Source organism: Bos grunniens, chromosome 3 (assembly GCF_055505025.1).
Source record: "Bos grunniens cultivar Pamir isolate PY7600 chromosome 3, Bosgru_T2T1.0, whole genome shotgun sequence".
NCBI lineage: Eukaryota > Metazoa > Chordata > Mammalia > Artiodactyla > Bovidae > Bos > Bos grunniens.
In genome coordinates, this window is record NC_141167.1 from 92,848,801 (window position 1) to 92,865,172 (window position 16,372).

The 16,372-nt window shown below is 38.8% G+C and overlaps 1 protein-coding gene across 2 annotated transcripts; it reads right to left on the bottom strand.

Annotated features, from left to right (window-relative positions):
• SIKE1 (suppressor of IKBKE 1) lies at positions 1-12,443 on the bottom strand. 2 transcript variants are annotated; one of them, XM_086392002.1, is made up of 5 exons: positions 12,246-12,443; positions 11,906-12,011; positions 10,796-10,938; positions 9,337-9,450; positions 1-7,479 (listed from the first exon to the last, which is right to left on the bottom strand). In XM_086392002.1, exons 1-5 carry the CDS (start codon positions 12,402-12,404, stop codon positions 7,378-7,380), a joined length of 624 nt encoding a protein of 207 aa, XP_086248128.1. In that variant the 5' UTR covers positions 12,405-12,443; the 3' UTR covers positions 1-7,377. The 2 variants fall into 2 exon arrangements, with proteins under 2 accessions (XP_086248128.1, XP_086248127.1); XM_086392001.1 differs by having other exon boundaries at positions 12,234-12,443.
• Positions 12,444-16,372: the final 3,929 nt, after the last annotated feature.

Below are 16,372 nucleotides of genomic sequence, written 5' to 3' on the forward strand. Positions count from 1 at the left end.
TTTTTTAAAAAATGTACAATTTTATTTTATATGTATGTACCCCTTCAAAATATACTGTAGTCACATGATTAACTCTTATACATCAATGAAAATGAATGACAACTATACACAATACCATGAATCTTAGAAACATAATGAAGAGTGAAAAAAATAAAATCCCCATAGGCTACTATACAGTCTGATACCACTTTCATAAAGCTCAAAAAGGAATGAAACTAAAAATGTCACTTCAGGGTGAGATACATGTTTCAGGTCTTTCTTCATGTGACAAAACTATTAAAAAGACAGAGCAGAGGGATAGAGACAGGAGAGGAGCTCAAATAAATAAATGTAACAAATGGGTAATGTTCTATTTCCTAAATTAGGAGATGAATTATTATGCTTGATAATTTATATGCATGTCACATCCTTTTGTAAGTAAAAAATTACATTAAAACATTAAGTGTAAAATTATGCATCAAGTGTGGACAAAATTTATATTCAAAAGGTTGCTTTTTAAACTATGCTTATTTTGTCAGTCAGGGTTCCAGTCTTAATTATAGTCAATTCAGGTTAATTTTAACAAAAAGTGACATTAGTAAAAGCTAATAAGTAACCCTCAGGATCTCTGGATACCCTGAAAACCAGATTTAGAGGCTCTACAACCTCTATAATCACTTCAGATAATAGCTTCAGTGAAGACCCCACCGTCTCCACTGCGGGCAGACACTGCAGCTTACACCATGGGCTTTGCTGACACTGGATACTGAGTGTTGTTAGTGCAGCTATTTTTTTATTGCTTCCTGTGGAGCTGGATGGAGAAGCCGGTGTTGTATATCACTGCCTTTACTCAAAGACGTCTGCACAGCTCTCCCTCTTTCTATCACGAACTTTTAAGGCAGAGGTGTCTTCCCTGGCTGCAAAGAGGCTGGGAAAACAAGTATCTGACACTTTAAAATTTGTCAGGAAGGAGTAAGGTCCTGCCTCATTAGGTGATAGGTTCCCTAACTATAGTATGAGTTAGGATAATGGGCAGCCAGAAGAGAGATGACAGGTATCTTCTGCAGCCCATTCCTTGGCCATTCAACATCAACACAATGGTTAAAAACTATTCAGTGTAAAGACTGTCGTTAGCTGCTTTCTTAATACTCTTTCCTAACAGAATACTGATTTTATCTGGGGCAGCCATGTACCCAGCCTCTTTTGCTGTTAGAAGTTAACAATTTAACAGGTCAGGCAAATAAGACAAAGGAAACTCTGGATTTCTGGGGAAGCTTTGCTTTTCCTCATAAAGGAGAATAGGTTTGGCTGGCATAGGCTATTTCCCCCCTCCTTTTTTTCCTGCTTTCAAACATGGACATGACTTCTGGCACAGCAGCAACCTTCCTGCAACATGAAAATAGCATGAAAGATGAAAAACATGCTAATGAGGCAGATTTGAAAGACAGAACCACACATTTCCTGTATGTAGTTAGTATTGCTAAGCACTGATTAAACACTGTTCCTTTCAGTTGCACGCACACACTGGAAAACAGATGACAATTAGGTCTCATTACTGAAAGTGAAAGTGAAGTTGCTCAGTCATGTCTGACTCTTTGCGACCCCATGGACTATAGCCCACCAGGCTCCTCCATCCATGGAATTTTCCAGGCAAGGGTAATGTAGTGGGTTGCTATTTCCTTCTCCAGGCTTCAATGATTAAATTCATGATATTTTCTAATATGTGGGCTGTGGTGTTTCTTTTGCACTGTTAATAAAAGTAGATTTTGCTTATCAAGAACCACTTGAATTCTGAAGAGTATTTGGCGTGTAAAGGAATCTTAATGGTTAACAATGTTTCAAATCTGCATTTGAATCTTGGTTTCTGTTAGAATAACCTCCTTGTGTACCTGCGTATCTGTAAAATGAAGTACAACTGGAAACGGAGATTTTACAATAACTAGAAAGGACCCAGCTTTCTAGTTCTTCTACTTATTTTTGTCTCTCAGTTCAGTTCAGGCGCTCAGTTGCGTCTCTTTGCGACCCCATGGACTGCAGCACGACAGGCCTCCCTGTCCATCAACAACTGGAGTTTTCTCAAACTCATGTCCATTAAGTCAGTGATGCCATCCAAACATCCCATCCTCTGTCGTCCCTTTCTCCTCCTGCCTTCAATCTTTCCCAACTGCTGCTGCTGCTAAGTCGCTTCAGTCGTGTCCGACTCTGTGCGACCCCACAGATGGCAGCCCACCAGGCTCCGCCGTCCCTGGGATTCTCCAGGCAAGAACACTGGAGTGGGTTGCCATTTCCTTCTCCAATGCATGAAAGTGAAAGTGAAGTCGCTCAGTAAGTATCCGACTCTTTGTGACCCCATGGACTACAGCCTACCAGGCTCCTCCGTCCATGGGATTTTCCAGGCAAGAGTACTGGAGTGGGTTGCCATTGCCTTCTCCGTCTTTCCCAGCATCCAGGTCTTTTCCAATGATTCAGTTCTTTGCATCAGGTGGCCAAAGTATTGGAGTTTCAGCTACAACATCAGTCCTTCCAATGAATACTCAGGACTGATTTCCTTTAGGATGGACTGGTTTGATCTCCTTGCAGTCCAAGGGACTCTCAAGAGTCTTCTCCAGCACCACAGTTCAAAAGCATCAATTCTTCAGCACTCAGCTTTCTTTATAGTCCGTCTCTCACATCCATACATGACTACTGGAAAAACCATAGCTTTGACTAGATGGAGCTTTGTTGGCAAAGTAATGTCTCTGCTTTTTAACATGCCGTCTAGGTTGGTCATAACTTTACTTCCAAGGAGTAAGCGTCTTTTAATTTCATGGCTGCAATCACCATCTGCAGTGATTTTGGAGCCCCCAAAAATATAGTCTGTCACTGTTTCCCCATCTATTTGCCATGAAGTGATGGGACCAGATGCCATGATCTTCATTTTCTGAATGTTGAGTTTTAAGCCAACTTTTTCCACTCTCCTCTTTCACTTTTATCAAGAGGCTCTTTAGTTATTCTTCATTTTCTGCCATAAGGGTGGTGTCATCTGCATATCTGAGGTTATTGATATTTATCCCGGCAATCTTGATTCCAGCTGGTGCTTTCTCCAGCCCAGTGTTTCTCGTGTTGTACTCTGCATATAAGTTAAATAAGCAGGGTGACAATATACAGTCTTGATGTACTCCTTTTCCTATTTGGAACCAGTCTGTTGTTCCATGTCCAGTTCTAACTGTTGCTTCCTGACCTGCATACAGATTTCTCAAGAGGTAGGTCAGGTGGTCTGGTATTTCCATCTCTTGGAGAATTTTCCACAGTTTGTTGTGATCCATGTAATCAAAGGCTTTGGCATAGTCAATAAAGCCAAAGTAGATATTTTTCTGGAACTTTCTTGCTTTTTCAATGATCCAACAGATGTTGGAAATTTGATCTCTGGTTCCTCTGCCTTTTCTAAATCCAGCTTGAACATCTGGAAGTTCACGGTTCACGTACTGTTGAAGCCAGGCTTGGAGAATTTTGAGCATTACTTTACTAGCGTTTGATATGAGTGCATTGTGCAGTAGTTTGAATATTCTTTGGCATTGCTTTTCTTTGGGATTGGAATGAAAACTGACATTTTCCAGTCCTGCGGTCACTGCTGAGTTTTCCAAATTTGCTGGTATACTGAGTGCAGCACTTTCACAGCATCATCTTTTAGGATTTGAAACAGCTCAACTAGAATTCTATCACCTCCATTAGCTTTGTTGTAGTCATGCTTCCTAAGGCTCACTTGACTTCGCATTCCAGGATGTCTGGCTCTAGGTGAGTGATCATATCATTGTGATTATCTGGGTCATGAAGATCTTTTTAAAAATAATTCTTCTGTGTATTCTTGCCATCTCTTCTTAATATCTTCTGCTTCTGTTAGGTCCGTATCATTTCTGTCCTTTATTGTGTCCATTTTGCATGAAATGTTCCCTTGGTATCTCTAATTTTCTTGAAGAGATCTCTAGTCTTTCCCATTGGATTGTTTTCCTCCATTTCTCTGCACTGATCACTGAGGAAGGCTTTCTTCTCTCTCCTTGCTATTCTTTGGAACTCTGCATTCAAATGGGTGTATCTTTCCTTTACTCCCTTGCCTCTCACTTCTCTTCTTTTCACAGCTATTTGTAAGGCCTCCTCAGACAACTATTTTGCCTTTCTTTTTCTTGGGGATGGTCTTGATCCCTGCCTTCTGTACAATGTCATGAACCTCCATCCATATTTCTTCAGGCACTCTTATCAGATCTAATCCCTTGAATCGATTTCTCACTTTCAATGTATAGTCATAAGGGATTTGATTTATGTCATACCTGAATGGTCTAGTGGTTTTCCCTATTTTCTTCAACTTAAGTCTGAATTTGGCAATAAGGAGTTCATGGTCTGAGCCACAGTTGGCTCCCAGTCTTGTTTTTGCTGACTGTATAGAACTTCTCCATCTTTGGTACAAAGAATATAATCAAGCTGATTTCAGTATTGACCATCTGGTGATGTCCATGTGTAGAGTCTTCTCTTGTGTTGTTGGAAGAGGGCATTTGCTATGACTAGTGCGTTCTCTTGGTGAAACTCTAGTAGCCTTTGCTCTACTTCATTCTGTACTCCAAGACCAGATTTGCCTGTTACTCCAGGTATTTCTTGACTTCCTACTTTTGCATTCCAGTCTCCTATAATGAAAAGGACATCTTTTTTGGGTGTTAGTCCTAGAAGGTCTTGTAGGTCTTATAGAACTATTCAATTTCAGTTTCTTCAGCATTCAGCATTATTTTGTCTCTACAGGATTCTCAAGTTGTAAATAGTTCCTCCTTTGAACTCAATATATCCTTTTATTTATCACATTTGCCTCCTCTACCAGATTTTTCTTTGAAAACACTCAATTTTTTTGTCAAGTAGTTTGACATTCTCAAACTAATGTCCTTAGAAGTTATCTGGGATGATTATTAAAATACAAATTCCTAGATTCCATCCCCCAACTTTTATTTTAGGTCAGTGAACCACATTTTGAGGAACACTGAAACAGACTTTCAGTGTTGAATCAAATTATGCATATGATACTAATAAAAGTTCACGGACAGAGGAGCTTGGCGGGCTACAGTCAATGGGGTCACAAAGAGTCAGACATAACTAATGACTAACACACAATAAAGGTAGGTATCAATAATACTTAATTTTCAAGATACTTCCAAACTGTTTTAATTTTACATTTTGACTTGTAATCATGTAACTTACGATTTCTAACTATGAGGACATCTCTAACACCATTTCAGAAATAACTATTTTTGGTTATACTAACTATAATGTGATAATTAGGATGTATTTATGAAAAGCCCTAATTGACAGTTTGCTATATAAGTGAAAAATAAACCTTTGCACTTTCTAATAAGTTGACTCATTACTGAGTTATATTAGCTGTTATTCTCAAAATGAGATTTTTATTAGAAAAGGTAAGTTTGTACTAAAATTTGGAAACCAGTCAAGTTCCTTCATCAACTGCAAAGTAAACTTTCATACACAAACCAAAGTCAAGAACATTCTTTCTCCTCTTTAACTACACACTATTTTCATAGTATTAACACCAGCTAGGCTCTATATTATATAGGATCTTGAGAGCTGTTGAGACTCAAGCTTCAAGTTTTTGATTTGCCAAAGGAAAAGTCAGCATTTAGATTTATCCTGATATCTGAGATGTAAGGAACTCTACAAACATCTCTAAAGGGACATAGAGCAGATAAAGGGACACTATGTTATATTTTAGTGGGTCATTTGATTTATCATTTTCACCAAAAATTGGCCATGGCAGCTAACAAATGGCATATTTCTGCCTCCTGAATGGAACTGTGGGACACGGTGGTACTTAGGACAAACACTTCAAGGCAAATGATCAGACTAAAAATTTACATACTCTTAGGAAATGAGATAAGAACATCCACACTTTGGGTGGAAATGTTTTTCAAATTGTTTACAAGACTCTGAATAGAAATTTGACAAATTAAAAAATGACATATACCAATTTCGTTACAGCCTACCATTGTAGGCAAAGTCTGTTAGTATTACTGGGATCAGATGCTTTTAAGATATCTTGGATAAATTCTGTTGTTTTAATTGGTGTTAATTCTTTATGGCGTTACAAAAGAAAGTTTACACCACTCAAAGCACTAACAAAAATCTTTCTAATGATGTGTCTGTCCCATGCAGTATAATGCTTAGGGTAATTGGGAAATATTGACAGATTTAGCATTCATTATTTCAATTATTTGGGGGTAAACCTAAATTGATAGTATTACATGAGTAATTTATACATTTGAAATATGAATAAACTGAGATGGGGGAATGAAATGATGAGTGAGCCTAGCTGATCACTTAGCATTAGACTCTCAACACAGCTTTTAGACATGAAATAAACTCTCATTAAGTGATAAAACTTTGCTTCCTTGTGAAAAGTGGATCTAAAAAAGAAGCCAACTACTAGTACCAGTGATGAAAGACATCCAAACAAGTGATGGTTCTTAATTACAAGTTATATATAAATTAAACTGTAGAATGTAGTACCTTTAACTATGATGTGAATAAACCTATTATATATTCTTCACACTGGATAAACTATCCAAGTTGAAGATTTCCAAGTAGGACAAAACTGAAGAATTGACTAATAATATCAAACAGAATAAATAAAATTTACTTTCAGCATCTGAACTAAGCACATGTATGTGCACACACATACACAGGACAAATTTTTAAACATTCTTTGAACAATATGATGAATATACTATCACTGGACAAAAACAGTTGACTTACTTTCAAGTATATTTTATGGGGACTAGCAATAGGTTCTCTCAAGAGTAAAGACACCAGGCCATAAGGTGCCAACTCTTAGCACCAGAGAGACTTAAAATTTCATAAAAGGTGAATGATGTTACAAATTAGAGAATCTATGTTACAAATTAGAGAATCTGCCAATCAACTTCTGTGGAGTTGTATTTTTCTCAAATGGAAAAAAATCCAGCTTTATGCTACATAGACTTAAAAAGATAATGTTTAAGATTTTTTAGAATTGCAATTTATAATCTGATATAAAATAAAACTGCTGGCTTATAACAAAATGCTATAAGTTTCAGAGATATGAAAGAACAAAAATGAACTGAAAACACAGTTTATATAAATCACAGTCCCAGAAATGAAAATTAGTCTCTTACAGAAAGGAATAGTGAAACTCAGTGTGTACTTTTACTAACACACCTTAAAACTATTTTGTGGACAGCCACTTTCGACTGCAAATTGTAAACTGCCACTTGATACATTTAATCAACATTAAATCAATTCTGAGGCAAGACAATGAACGCACAATACTCGAATAGCGTTAATAACTTCCTTCCTTGATAAACAACCTCCAGGCATTATTCAGAAGTTGAATTATTTGATGCCTTGGGAAGCAGTGTCCACTGAGCTTTCCTTCCTGACCTGAAGAGACTCACTGCTGATGGACAATAATTCTCGAAGTTCCTTATTTTCAAGCTGGAAAAAAAAAAAAAAAATGTATGTTCATTTCAGGTATTCTGTCAAACTGTATCAGAACCCATTGTTTGCGGCTTGAAACAGAAAGTATATTATTTGCCCTGACCTCACATCCAGCCCGGAGCTAGGGGGCCCTCATTGCTCCAGACCCGATTCCCACCCCATCCCCGGGGTGAGGTCCCAGCAGGGATCAGTCCCAGTATCCTCTTCCCAACAGGCCTGGGGGCAGCCCTCCCCCTGCCCAGCCCCTTTCCACCCTCCAGCCCCTCCTGCCCTGCCTGCTGCCCTCTCTCCAGGCCCCCTCCACCCACACACAGTGAAATAAAAGCCTCCCACCCCGCTCAAAAAAAAAAAAAAAAAAAAAGAAAGTGTATTATTTTACTTTTAAAAGTTTTAAAGAAACAAAAGAACTGAGAAGTTCCTAAAACTCTACTTATTTATTCAGTTAAAAAACATTTACTGAGTAATTTCCACATGCCAGGTGTTAAGACTACACATGAAAAAAACAGGGTCCCGCTCCACTAAAGGAATTCACTGCTTGTCAAAATCTTTATGGTTCCCACAAGTTTCACTATTGTTTCTTCTGTCTTTCAAATTCCTAATAACATTTTCATTCTGCTTAACCTTCTCTCCTAGATGTCCTATAGTTTTGGAGAAAGGAAGGAAAGGGGGAAAATAATTACTGGGCACACAGCCAGGTTCCACATGGGTGTCTTACATATATTATCTCATACAGTATGCAGGGGAGGCACCATTGTCTACATCTGTGTTCTCTTGCGATGAGGACACTGGCTCCCAAAAGTCCAAAAACCTGCCCATATTCAGATAACCTGCATGTGGTATTGCTGGTTTTAATCTGATACCCACATTTTTTCTACTGCATTAAGTAAGACTTGACTCACATTTCCTTAGGGCTGTTTCCATAACTGAAGTAAATTAGGGATGGCACAGACAAGGTCATTCTATCATTTTAACTAACTCCTATCCTAATTGGGTCTTTGCCACTCCCTTTGATTTCCAGATACAGCAGTTTGCACTCTTCATCCTTATTCTCTGCAGGAAATTCTGGTAAACCACAGCATTTTCAGGTTTCACCAAGACATACCCTGTATCTCTCTCCTAGCATTTACACACCATTTCATACCAAAAAAATTTAGTAGTTTTATTGCTATCATTAGACTCTGAGGAGGGACCCTGTCTTTTTCTCTCTGGTATTTTCCAAGGGCCCATGGCAGAATTTGTAATAAGTGTAACATTCATATCATCTATTGTAATGTTTCTCTTTAACAATTGTATGGGCACACTAACACTCCAGGCCTTTCTTTGTAAATTATTCCCATTTTAATCAAAACATTAAAACAGCTTTAAAACAAAATCAAGACTTTAAAAATTGATTAAAAAAAAAAATCAAGACTAAAAGACCTGTAAAATAGTCTGCAGTCCCTTGGCTTTGTTTCCCAAAGGCAACCACTTTTAATATTTTTATCTATTTCTTTAGGTGTTTACTTCCATAATTCTAAATAATATGTCTTGTACTGCTATTTCCTGATCATCAAGTTTAAACAGTATCTATTTGAGTTCTTTTTACAGCAAATGAGGGACTTTAGCTCACATGTAATCTGTCCTTTCCACTCCCTTTACCCTCTCAGTATGATATATCAATTTCTAGCCAATAAGCATTTTCATTGTTTGCTTCTGATTACATTTCCTTTCTTCAAAAGGGTATGGAGGATGTTTTAATTTTAAATCAGACCACAGAGGAAACATCAATACACTGCAGTGATATACAATGATGGCATACCTTTCAGACTGAAAACTCCCTAAGATATTATGAACCTAAAATGGCAACAATCTTACCTCTAATTGCGCTAGTTTTTCCTGAATCTTACAAAATTGGTCATCATCCATTTGAACTGCTTTCCTCATCACTTCTCCCATTTCACAGATTCTGTCAATCTGATTCTCAATTTCCTGTGAAGATATTCAGAATAAGAAAGTGAAAAAGTCATTTTTTAGCAGATATGAAGGTCATGAGACCATGTGTATTATAATGTTAAAAATTCATTTAATCTGTGGTACAGAGGTTATAGTAATTTCACTACAATCTAAGTCCTCAGAGGTAAAGCCATAATAAACTTATCTTGTGATATTCACAGATAATTCATTTTCAGAAGATTGACTCTAGTCCAATCATCCATTAGATATTGGATGCTATCTCTAAATGGCTGTTTAACTTAAATTTAAATACTTTTATTGGCAGGAAGCTTGCCACATTCCAAGGTACCTTATTCTATCTTTGGACATCTCTCTTAGCAGGCTTTTCATATACGCTAAATTCTGTCTTCTTCAAGGATCAGGTTTTTCTCCTTTGGACCACAGATGAAAGTCATTCACATATTTAAAAGATCCCTGTTCCCTATGACCTTACTTAGTTAAATTCATTAAAATGCTTTCAATGGAATCTAAGATGAAACTTATCTTCCATAAATTCCACTGCAGCAAATAGTGAGGTGTCAATCTATTAATTTAGGATTAAATGATATAGTACATGCAAACGTACAAAGACAACTCTAAAGCACTCTACAAACTTAAGAATAATTACTGCATCTCCCAAATTAAACCATAAGCAATGAGAGTATAGAAACTACGCCATTTTTTTTTTTTAAACCGTACTTTTCTCTCCTAACAACACAGTATGATGCTATGTATACTGACTCTCCTGCTATGTGCCAAGTACTATGTTAGGGATAAAAGATAATTCACGCTCCTTACAAGCAAGGAGCTTACAATTTAGTGAAACGTACCATAATAACAACTCAAGTATTTACTGAATACCTTTAATACTAACAAGCTTCCCTTGTGGCTCAGCTGGTAAAGAATCTGGCTGCAAGCCAGGAGACCTGGGTTCAATCCCTAGATTGGGAAGATCCCCTGGAAAAGGGAAAGATTACCCACCCCAGTATTCTGGCCTGGAGAATTCCATGAACTGTACAGTCCATGGGGTCCCAAAGAATCAGACATGACTGAATGATTTTCATTTTCACTTTAACGCTAACTGACATTGTTCAGTGGAAAAACTAAGTGTTCATTAACATCTTGAAGAGAGATCTTAGTGGAGGGATGAACTTGAGTCTTACTCAGATAAAAGGCCCTTTACCCCCTTTTTTCTACTCATATCTTTACAAAGCTATACTAAAACCTACAGCAAATGTGGTAAACATGAAAGGAAAACAAGCTTACTTCAAAAGCAAGCACATGATCTAAAACAACGTCAAGATTTCAATTCATTTAGAATTTATCCATCAAAGTTTCTTACTGCAGAGTGAGACTGGTGAGCTTTCAGGACCGGTTCAGCATCCGCTGCTTTTTTAGCAACCATTAATTGTAACATCTGTTTTCGGTATTTGCTCATGATGAGTTCCAAAGCATCCTGGTGTTCCTCCAAGGAAACCCATAGCTCTATCAAAAAACAAAATAACTTGGCAGTGATGTCTGAAATACCTCCTAAAGCCAAACTCAAACAGCTGGATTTTATGACATGTGTGAAATATTATGAACCCAAAGATGTAAATTGGTGTTTAAGTCCACAAAACTCAACAATCATGGTCTATGCAAAAAAAAATCTTTCCAGGCAGCAACAGCAAAATCTGGTAGAATCAACATGGGATGTGGCATCAGAAGACGAGTTTAAGTTCAATTCTGTGAATTACTAGATTACTACTCTTAAATCATGTAACCTCTCTGAGCCTATTTCTTATCTGCCTTGTAATAATAAAAACCTGGCTTGTCTACTTCAAAATGAACATATGAGAATACATATATGTATTGCATGATATATGTGAAGGCCCTCTGTAAATTTATATACAAATAACTATTCATACTACTATCATTAACAATATATTCACCAAGCCCAAGAATATACACCCGAGGATTAACTTCAGCTCTTCCACCTTGCATAAGAACATAAAAATCTCTTCAATCTTAGCTTTAAAGTTTATTTCAATTAATGTTTAAACATTAAATCTTAAGCCCTTGAGGATATTAACTCTTCCATTATGCAACCCTCAGTCTCCAGACACCTAACAGGCCATGCAATAATAATTCAACTCTACTAAGCACCTCTTGTATAAGCTGCGTTTAAATACAAAATCAGTCAGATGACCTTGAAAAGAGTAATGTAATAAACTTTACTGCTACTGGGTCATCATAGGCTATGGCAACCCACTCCATTATTCTTGCCTGGAGAATCCCATGGACAGAGGAGCCTGGCAGGCTACAGTCCATGGGGTCGCAAGAGTCGGACACGACTTAGTGACTAAATCACCACCACAGCATGTGCACTTTTGTGACTTGTCATTTTTTGCAAGAACTTTTGAAATATTACTGGATATGAGAAAATCATTACACACAAAAAGGCCTGACTAACCTCTGTTTTCCTGCTGCAAGTCTCTAATCTGTGTATTCTCTTGGGACAGCAGAATGTGAGGTTTGTATTTGGACATGTCCTTTATATCGGATGCATCCTCTTGATACTGGACAAACAAGAGACAAACTAATCGAGCCGTAAACATAACAGCCGCAGATGCAACTGAAGAGGAAGGAGGCAGAACTCCAGGACAGCACTGGCAGCCCCGACCCCACAGAAAGGTCTCACAGCCACCCTCTGGGACCAGAAAAAAACTCCAAGCCGAGTTTCCACTTTACCTCATCCTCCCCCCCTCAAGTGTCCAGAACCCGAGGGCACGGGCCCGTACCCTCTGCCTGACCTGGTCCGGAAGCGCTGTCCCCGCCTCCCGCATAGCGGCTACCCGCCGGTGCAGAGCCGCCGACTGATCCACTAGTGACTCGGCAGCCGCATCGTGCTCCCTCAGCCTCTCCAGTAGAGTCTTAGCGTCTGTCAGAATCTTCTCGATGGTGCAGCTCATAGCGGCCCCAGGACCGCAGTCAGAACACCGCTCACCAGTGCCAAGGACTCAGCGCGTCCCTAAGCGAGTCTCAGCTTTACAGACGTCACTTCCGGGTACGTTTAAAAGGAGCCTCGGCGGCAGCCGCGATATGCGCTTGCGCAGTGGCAGCCTCGGTGGCTGGTGACCGTCTTTAACCTGTGGCTTCCCCGCTTCCTCGCCTTGTGCAAGAGCCCCAGAGGCCTGCCCTTGCCACGCCTTTGGTTTCCTGTTTCCACTGCCTGGTGGTCAAGTTGTGTTAAGGCTGGGCTAGTCTTGAGTTTCCCCTGTTCCTACTGGTTTTGATTGATGTGGATTGCTCTTATCACCGTTTAATATTTTTTTTCTTTTAATGTGGTAAACACGCTTTAAATTTATCAGCTTAACCAATAGTATTAAGTACATTCAAGTTGTTGTGCAGTCATCATTACCATTCATCTGCAGAATTCTTCTCATTTTGCAAAACTGAAGTCTTAACAGTCTCTTGGACTGCAAGATCAAATCAGTCAGTCCTAAAGGAAATCAGCCCTGACTATTCATTGGAAGGACTGATGATGAAGCCTAAGCTCAAGTACTTTGGCCACCTGATGCTAAGAACCGATTCACTGAAAAAGACTCTGATGCTCAGAAGGGTTGAGGGCAGGAGGAGAAGTGGGTGACAGAGGATAAGATGGTTGAATAGCTTCACTGATTCAATGAATTTGAGCAAACTCTGGGAGATGGTGAAGGACTAGAAAGCCTGGTGTACTGCAGTCCATGGGGTCACAAAGAGTGGAAAGCTACTTAGCAACTAAACACAACAGCATTAGACTTTAACTCCTTATTCTGCCTTCCTCTCAGCCCTTGGCAGCCACTCCTCTATTTTGTCTCTATGAATTTAACTACATTAGATACCTCATACAAGTGGAATCATAGAAAACATAATTGTCATTTTTGTGAATGGCTTATTTCACTTGGCATAATGTCCTCAAGGTTCATCCATGCAAGCAGAAATTCCTTTCTTGTTAAGACTGACTAATATTCATATATATGTGTGTGCATATGTATAGGCTTCCATGGTGGCTCAGCGGTAAAGAATCTGCCTGCCAGTGCAGGAGACTTCATGTTATGTCCCTGGGTCAGGAAGATCCCATGGAGGAGGAACTGGCAACCCACTCCATTATTCTTGCTTGGAGAATCCCATGGACAGAGGAGCCTGGTGGGCTACAATCTGTGGGGTCACAAAGAGTTGGACATGACTCAACAATGACAGCTACTGATGGACCCTTGGGGAGCCTTCATCTTTTTGCTGTTGTGAATAATGCTGTTATGAACACATGTATAAATATCTGTTTGAATTCCTCCTTTAAATTCTTTTGAGTGTATATCCAGAAGTGGAATGGGGACATGGTTAATTCTATTTTTAAATTTTTGAGGAATGACCAAACTGTTTCCCACAGTGGCTGCATCATTTTACATTTTTACCAACAGTACATAAGGGTTTCAATTTCTTCACATCTTTGCATACACTTGTTATTTTATGTTTTCTTCAATAGCCATTTTAATGGGTGTGAGGTAGAGTCATTGTCTGCTTACCTATTTTTTTCTATTTTAGCTCAATTATTAATTGAAAATAAATTTAACTAGAACAGCAATGAGTTGTGCTATTATATCACAAGCTTGTGTGTCAAGCTTTGTTCTTTTCCATTGATTATTACTGTAAATATTTTTGAAAAGTCTTGTTTCAGGCACTGTTTAGTGTCTGGAAATACAGCAGAGAATGACACAAGGTCTTGACCCTTAGGGAGTTTATATTCTAATGGGAGAAAGAGTTCAAACTCTTATAAATAGTTGAAGGTAATAACAGAATTAGGAACCCAGTGAAAGGGCAAGAGTGCCATGGCAGTAGTGAGAGGTCAGAGAAAGGGGTTGGAGAGGAGAATTGACTTTTTACCTTTGTATTCTCAGCATATTCTGGAAGAAAATCTGCCTACCATACCTCCTATAGATAATACGGCTGGCCCACTTACCCCACTGTTGCAGTGCACTCCTGACTTGCAAACAATATTTTAGTATATTCTTTTACTAAAACCACAATCCCATGCAAATAGTGCTCTCCTACACTTTCCCTCACCATCTGAATCGCAGCCTTATAGGACGTTTGCCTTATGCAAAGGTGGCGTGCTAAGTATACACAACAGTCGGTGGCCCATAGGAGAGACAATCTAGGGGAATTCTATAATTCTCTTTTTGCTACACTCATACAATCTGTTCCTAATGAAATCTGGAAGAAGACTTTTTAGGTCTATTCAAAAGGCACAAAAGTACTTAATCAACACTTTTGAATTCTACCTCTTATTGTGCTATCCTGTGGAAGGTTTTTCCTGTTACTGTTCTCTGCTCTGTCTAGATCTTGTACTTCCCCACTTTTTCCTGACCTGGGAAATCAAATTTTGGAAGATATACTTGCTTTATGCTTCTATAGGGCTTCCCAGGTGACGCTAGTGGTAAAGAGCCTGCCTGCCAATGCAGGAGACTTTAGAAACACAGTATGGATCCCTGGATCGAGAAGATGCCCTGGAGGAGGGCATGGCAACCCATTCCAGTATTCTTGCCTGGAGAATCCCATGGATAGAGGAGCTTGGTGGAACACGGGGTCCCACAGAGTCGGACAATATTGAAGTGACTTAGCAACACAGCATAGTATCATAACCATCTCTAACACCTGGTCTGTAGAAAGAATTATATCATAATTGCTATCAGTATCGACAGTAATACTGATGTTTATTAAGTGCTTACTCTGCACCTGTCACTATTCTAAGGACTTTATAGTGATTAAGTTATATAATCCTCACAATTACCGTGTGTTAGATTTCCTCTGTGAAAGTGTGGAAGTATTAGTTGCTCTGTTGTGTCTGACTCTTTGTGACCCCATGAACTATTTGGCTTGCTAATCTACTCTGTCCAAGGAATTCTCCACTCAAGAATACCGGAGTGGGTAGAAGATCCTTCTCCAGGGGATCTTCCCGACCCAGGGATTGAACCTGGGTCTCTTGACTTGCAGGCAGATTCTTTTACCTTCTGAGTCACCGAGGAAGCCTAGATTTCCTTTAAACAATGCCGTATGCATCAGAGAGCTTTAGTGTTATCTAGAGAGCACAAATTTTTCTTTTCAGATTTGACCACTTTCCCTAAATCAGCTTTTGGTTATACAAGTTCATAATTCCTTATTCAAAACCTTGGGACATGATGTTTTCTGAGATTCAGAAAACTTAATACTTTAGAAAGGTATTAAGATCCATATACTGTATATCACTTAATACTAGGGTTTGAATGAATTATGTGTATCTTTTGCACATATATTGCATTTTTAATAAAACTGCCTACAGTTAAAAGTTTTCTTGATATTTCCAGTCTTATGCTTCTCTATGACATAATATAATTATTATTTTTCTTTAGGAGTGTGAATGTTTTTGGTATAAGTATTTCCTTATAAGAACTTCAGAAACAGTCCACAACAGGAGCATGAAGGTCTGAAATTCTTTTAACTATTACCTGGAGGAAAGGTGTGTAAAAAGAAACTGAACTGCATCTGACATAACAGTGTCTGAGTAGAACAGTCAGTGAACCACACACGATCCTAGTTAAGATTGAACGAGTCAGACTTTGGAAACTATACTGTCAACTATTCTGGATTTATTTTCTGGAACCAGGGTCCATATCATACTTAACATGGTGGGAAACAGAATATCTTTCCTGAATTTAATCCTTGTTCCCACTATCAATCATCCTTAAGGAGAAAATATGGCCCCTAGGTAGAGGTCAACTTTTCTCTGGCTGGGTCTGAGAAAGAGTGAGAGCTCATGGCTTTGAAAGGAAAAGATGATGCTAAAGTAACCCTTGATTTTGAGAGGACAGCTGCCATTCTACAACTCTGTGGCCAACAGAGGGATAAATGAGAGAGATCACTA

What these genes read in the sequence shown, in the direction of transcription:
- SIKE1 (XM_086392001.1), bottom strand. Translation starts at nt 12,404, where the DNA reads ATGAGCTGCACCATCGAGAAGATTCTGACAGACGCTAAGACTCTACTG. An exon ending in CGGACCAGGTCAGGCAGAGG is followed by an intron (nt 12,012 to 12,233) that starts GTACGGGCCCGT and finishes TTGTTTGTCCAG; the next exon opens with TATCAAGAGGATGCATCCGA. An exon ending in CTTGCAGCAGGAAAACAGAG is followed by an intron (nt 10,939 to 11,905) that starts GTTAGTCAGGCC and finishes GTTTTTTGATAG; the next exon opens with AGCTATGGGTTTCCTTGGAG.